Raw genomic sequence first — 6000 nt, 5'->3', positions numbered from 1 at the left:
AAGAAAGAAAGAAAGAAAAAGAAAGAAAGAAAGAAAGAAAGAAAGAAAGAAAGAAAGAAAGAAAGAAAGAAAGAAAGAAAGAAAGAAAGAAAGAAAGAGAGAGAGAAAAAGAAAAGAAAAGAAAGAGGAAAGAAAGAAAGAAATGGGGTCTTGCCATGTTGCCCAGGCTGATCTTGAACTCCTGGGCTCAAAGTAATCCTCCCTCCTGGTCCTCCCTAAATGGTGGGATTATGGTCATGAGCTACCATACCCAGCCAAGATTTCCTTTTTTTTTTTTTTTTTTTTCTTTTAAGGCATCATAGTGTTCTATTGTGTATATATACCACATTTACTTTATCCATTCATCCTTCATGGACACATAGGTTGTTTCCCTATATTGGCAAATGTGAATAATGCTGCAGTGAACATGGAAGTACAGATATCTCTTCAGGATACTGAGTTCATTTTTTTGGCTGTATTCCCCGTAGTGAGATGACTGAATCATACGGTAGCTCTATTTGTAATTTCTGAGGAACCTTCATACCATTTTTCATAATGGCTTTAATAATTTACAGTTGGCTCAATGGTGAACAAGGGCTCCCTTTTCCTCACACCCTTGCCAACATTTGTTATCTCTTGACTTCTGATAGTAGCCATTCTAGCAGATGTAAGACGATATCTCATTGTGGTTTTTGTTTTGCGTTTCCCTGATGATTATTGATGTTGAGTCCTGTGAGCCATTTGCATGTCTTCTTTTGAGAGATGTCAGTCAGGTCCTTTATCCATTTTTTAATCTGGTTTTTTTCTTGCTATAATTGAGTTGAATTCTTTATATATTTTAGATATTAACCCCTTATCGGATGTACAGTTTGCAAATATTTTTCCCATTCATTCAGTAGATTCTCTCTTGATGATGCATGATTGTTGCACACTTTATGAAGTGAACACTCAGGGTATGAGGACAAATGTCAAGGATTCCAAGACAGAAGGACCTCTGTGTCACTTACCATCACTCCTGGAATTTATACATTAGTTGAATAGCAAGAATAGGTATAATATAAATAAAAAGAAAAAGTTAAAAAAAAAAAAAAAAAGAGGAGAGGCCTGGCGTGGTGGCTCACGCCTGTAATCCAAGCACTTTGGAGGCCAAGGCGGGCGGATCACCTGAGGTCGGGAATTCAAGACCAACCTGACCAACATGGTGAAACCCCGTCTTATTTAAAAAAAAAAAAAAAAGAGGAGAAAAGGGAAGATATATGTAGGCCCAGGCTATATAGATGGCAGTGACAACTAAGGATTTTGAAAGAGCCCTGTCCAAAAGAACTGAAGAAGTGAGTCTTAGTTATGCCTGGAACAAGGGTCAGATGTAATCGAGAGCAAAGGGGTAATGCGGTGCTCATGGCCACGTAGAGGTCAAATAGGGGCTGGCTCTGAGGCAACAAGTCACCTTGTTCCTTGGTTCCTTCAGAGTGTGGCCAACCTCTCTGCTGTGATTTCCATACCCAATTCTTTTATCATACAGACAAATCCTCATATTTCAGGATATTTGGACATCATCCTCGTATTGCTAAGATATGCCCTCTTGTATTAAGCCTCAAGATACTCTGAAGCTCTTCTTTGGCAAACATGGATGGTAAGAGTTCCAGATCATCTTTTAAAATGTCCCTCAAAAGACCAATGGGTGCTAAAACAGGTAGACTGACAATACCCAATTTGGACCACCAGATGTCAGGCTTTGCACAGTAATCAATCTCAGCAACCCCCAAAGATTGAAGATAAATGCATTCAGGATAAACATGAATTTTCTAGAGCAGACCAAAGGCATCAGATGCTTCTATTAGTAAACAGACAGGCTCTGAAAATTATCTTGCAGTCTCTGCTGGTACCCACATTAGATCTTATGTGTCAATTGCCCTATACCAGGCAGAAACACATGCCAAGAGTGTTGGATTTGATAGGGCTAATCAATGGAAGATCAAAAAAATTCCCGTTCCAGGTTGAGGTGGAGAGAAGGTGGGAAGAATACACACTGCTTACGTAACACCGATTACATGTATGGCAAAAATAATTGTCTAGTTTGCAGAGCTTTCCCCATTTGGTAAGGGTACATTAAAGACCAAGTAGTCAAAACACTGCTAAATTTATATCATACTTAATCTAAGCATAATGGACTGGAAGAATTGTTCCCATCAGTTTGCTAGCCTGGATCTGTAATCTTATCCTAGGTCCATTTCTGTGGTAGCATTGTTATCTTCAAAGACTTTCCTCAAATGCAATACCTTGGACATCTAATCAGTGTGTCATTCTCCATTTCCAGTGGCTTCCTATGCCACTTTAAACTCTCTACCATGGTCTGCAATGTGCTGCATGATCTGGTCCCTGCCTACTCTACCCTTCATTGTGCTCACTACTCTACCACCCACAGTGGCCATTTTGCTATTCCAAGAATAAATCAAATGCATTCCTGCCTCAGGACATTTGCACTCATTGTTCCCTCCTCCTGGAATTTTATTCCTGGAAATCTTTGCCTACTTCCTCCCTTACTCATTGAGGTGTCTGCAAAAATACTGTCTTTTAGGAGAAATTCCCTGACAATTTCATCTAAAGTAGAAGTATCCACAACCCTACCAAACTCCATTTCTTTCTATCCCCTCACTGTACTTTATTTTTCTTTATAGACCTTTTGTATAACCTACAAAGAAATTACGTCACATTTTCTTTCTTTTTTGAGACAGAGTCTCATTCTGTTGCCCAGGCTAGAGTACAGTGGTACATTCTCGGCTCACTGCAACCTCCGCCTCCCAGGTTCAAGTGATTCTCCTGCCTCAGCCTCCTGAGTAGCCAGGATTACAAGCACCTGCTGCCATGCCTGGCTAAGTTTTATAGTTTCAGTAGAGACTGGGTTTTACCATGTTGGCCAAGCTGGTCTCAAACTCATGACCTCAAGCAATCTACCTGCCTCAGTCCATGCCTGGGATTACAGGCATGAGCCACCATGTCCAGCCTAGATCATATATTCTTTATTTGTTTGTTGCCTGTCTTCCATACTAGACTGTAAGCTCACAAGGGCAGAGGTCTATCTTGTTCACCACTGTACTGCCCATGATTAAAAAGCAATGACTGGTGTACACATAGCAGCTCCATAATAAATATTTGTTGAATAAATATATGAAATGTAGCCCTCATCCTACGACTACTTTTTTCATTTTCTGTTTATGGCACTACCATCCTCTTAATCAAATTCCAAAACTTGTGGATACTTTCGACTCATCACTCTTCCTCATTCCTATATTCAGTCACTACCAAGACCTGTCTATTCTTCCATGCATCTATCCCTTCCCCCGACCCTTCCATTCCCAGACACTATCTTAGATCGCTGACTTGTCATCTCATCCTGGGACATTTGCAATCCCTTCCATCCAAACCTCTGCTCCACACCATCCTGCCCATCACACCAGCTTCATCATCCCAAACCCTGCCCTCAGTAAATCATGACCTTCTATTGCCTCACCCCCACAACACACTGACACACTACCTCTGCCAACCCCGAGTCCAGATACCATCAGAATACAGTCTCCATATTCCTCTATGCAAACCATTTCCGCCAGTCGAGCTGCTCTCTGTTCCCTGCTCCTGCTTTCCCTTTCCTGACGTTGTGTACACTCTTCCTCCTACCAGTAGGCTCCACTCTTCACTTTGTCTGACTGAATCCCCTTCCCATTCTTCATATCCCACCCTAAATTCCCCTTATTCATAAAACTCCCCAGTCCAGACACGGTGGTTCACACCTGTAATCCCAGCACTTTGGGATTACAAGGTGGGAGGATTTCTTGAGGCCAGGAGTTCGAGACCAGCCTGGCCAACAGAGTGAAACTCCATCTCTATTTAAAAAGAAAAAAGAGAGAAAACTCGCATTGACCACCACACACTATGATGCCAGCTCCCTCCCCTGGCCTCTTGTCTGTACCACCCCTGTAGCTCTAATGGACGCCTTCAAGTAATGCTTTTACACACATGCATATACACAGACTCACTCACCTTTGCTGGGCATCATGCCCACTTTCAAACACTCTTCTTCCTTTTGCTACCAGATGTAAAAATGAGTGTTACCATTTACTGTCTGTTCATGTAAAATTACAGAACACTAGTTCTATAATTGGTTCAATTCCCTGAGTTTTAAGGATGGATATTCTGAGGTCTAAAGAGGCTAAGAAACTTACTGAACAACACATCTTCATTCCCCAAATATGATTTCTTTCTCTGGTTTTGGAATAACCCTAAGCTCCAGAATCTTATACTTACCACAGAGCTCTTTTTGTCCAGATAGAATTTGATAGAATATGTGATAGTTCCTCTCTCCAGGCTGCTGGAAAATCACCCTGGACTTTTCAAGCAAATCTGGATGATGAGAAATGAATAAAGATTCATACTTAGGTGTTCTTGCAAAACACAGAAGAAAAGTAATCAAGCTGAGTGCAGTGGCTCACAACTGTAATCCCAGCATTTTGGGAGGCCAAGGCAGGAGGATCACTTGAGGCCCGGGATTTGAAACCAGCATGTACAACATAGTGAGACCCCATTTCTACAAAGAAAAATTTAAAACATTAGCTGGGTATGGTGGCACATGCCTGTAGCCCCAGCTACTTGAGAGGCTGAGGTAGAGGATTGCTTGAGCCCAGGAGTTTGAGGCTGCAGTGAGCCATGATCATGCCACTGCACTCCAGCCTTAACAACAGTGAGACCCTTGAAAGAAAGAGAGGAGAAAGGGCGGGAGGGAGGGAGGGAGGGAAGAAAAGAAAAAAGTAATCAGACAGTGCAATGACTACTTACAGATATCAATGTCCACAGATGACAGCATGCCTCTGGCACCAAAGTGCATCCTGATGAATTTGCCCTAGTGTGAACACAGAATACAGTCCAAACACTGGCAATGGCTTCATTGTATGTAACTGTCAAAACGACTACTTCCCCAAAAGAAAAAATAAAGAAAAATGCAATGTGGGTTTGAGATGAGATAGCACCAGCTAATCTCTGAAGGAAGCCAGAATAAGTGTCAGGACCAGTGGTGGTTCTGGCTTCTAGCCCCCCCAGATCTGCTGATTGCTACCTGTGTGTTTTATGGGCACTGTGAATTGTGAAATGTCTTTGGGTCTCACTGTTCTGATCTAAAGATGAGAAAAATATTTCCTCAGCATATTTATTTATTCATTCAACAAACATTCATTGAGCATCTACTAAGATCCAGGAAATCTTCTAGGCACTGGAGATACCACACAAGAAAAACAGACATGAATCTTACAGTCTAATGGGTAAGCAGCTAATGCAATAGCTCTGACATAAAACTCACAAGAAAAGCCAGTATCCTGGAACTTACAAAGTCAGAGAAAAGGGGGCATAAAATGGAGTCAAAGAGGTAGACAAACTCCTTATCATGTGAGCCACATAGAACACAGGAAAGAGTAAGGTTTTATTTTACGTGTGCTTGGGAGATATTGTAAGGTTTTAAGCAGAGGAGTGATGTGATCTAATTTATGTTTCAAAACACACCTTGGCATAAATAATAGATGAACACCCGTTCTTCCTTAACACTGAAAACCCGGAAGGCAGGCTCTAGAGGGGCAGAAATGCCATCCAGAGGTGCCAGTGCTCATGTCAGAATGTCAGATGCAGTTGAGAAGGTGGCACCATCTGATGGCAGCTAGAGCCTGTGGGATGAGGATGCTGGAACAGGGAGGAAGGCAGCCTGGTGGAGGGGGACCATGCCAGAAAGGCATCACGGCAGGACAGCAGCCTGGCAAGGGGAGGTGAGTGGCTCTGTACAGAGGGATTGAACTAGTATGTTAAAATATGTAGGACAGTAGGAGTCACACACACAAACACACCTGAATATACACCCACACATACAAATGTGCAGGTATCTATATATGTGTGCACATACACATATACAGAGGTATTGTATACATACCTACTCAGTATTAATTGAAAATTTTAACCCAGATTTCTTGATTTTTTTGAACTCCT

General features: G+C 41.9%; 1 protein-coding gene across 1 annotated transcript in view; it reads right to left on the bottom strand.

Moving 5' to 3' along the window:
• The window catches only part of MYH15 (myosin heavy chain 15), a 181044-nt gene that overhangs the window by 131413 nt on the left and 43631 nt on the right, over nucleotides 1-6000 (bottom strand). Inside the window, exons 10-11 of the mRNA XM_037732018.1 lie at nucleotides 4810-4873; nucleotides 4282-4377 (exon numbers count right to left, since the gene is read on the bottom strand). Of these exons, the coding sequence (XP_037587946.1) occupies nucleotides 4282-4377; nucleotides 4810-4873 (160 nt within the window). The remainder of the gene's footprint in view (nucleotides 1-4281; nucleotides 4378-4809; nucleotides 4874-6000) is intronic.

Source organism: Cebus imitator, unplaced genomic scaffold (assembly GCF_001604975.1).
Source record: "Cebus imitator isolate Cc_AM_T3 unplaced genomic scaffold, Cebus_imitator-1.0 Scaffold439, whole genome shotgun sequence".
Lineage (NCBI taxonomy): Eukaryota > Metazoa > Chordata > Mammalia > Primates > Cebidae > Cebus > Cebus imitator.
Note: the sequence above shows the minus strand (reverse complement) of the source record. Positions and strands in the feature narration are given on the sequence as shown.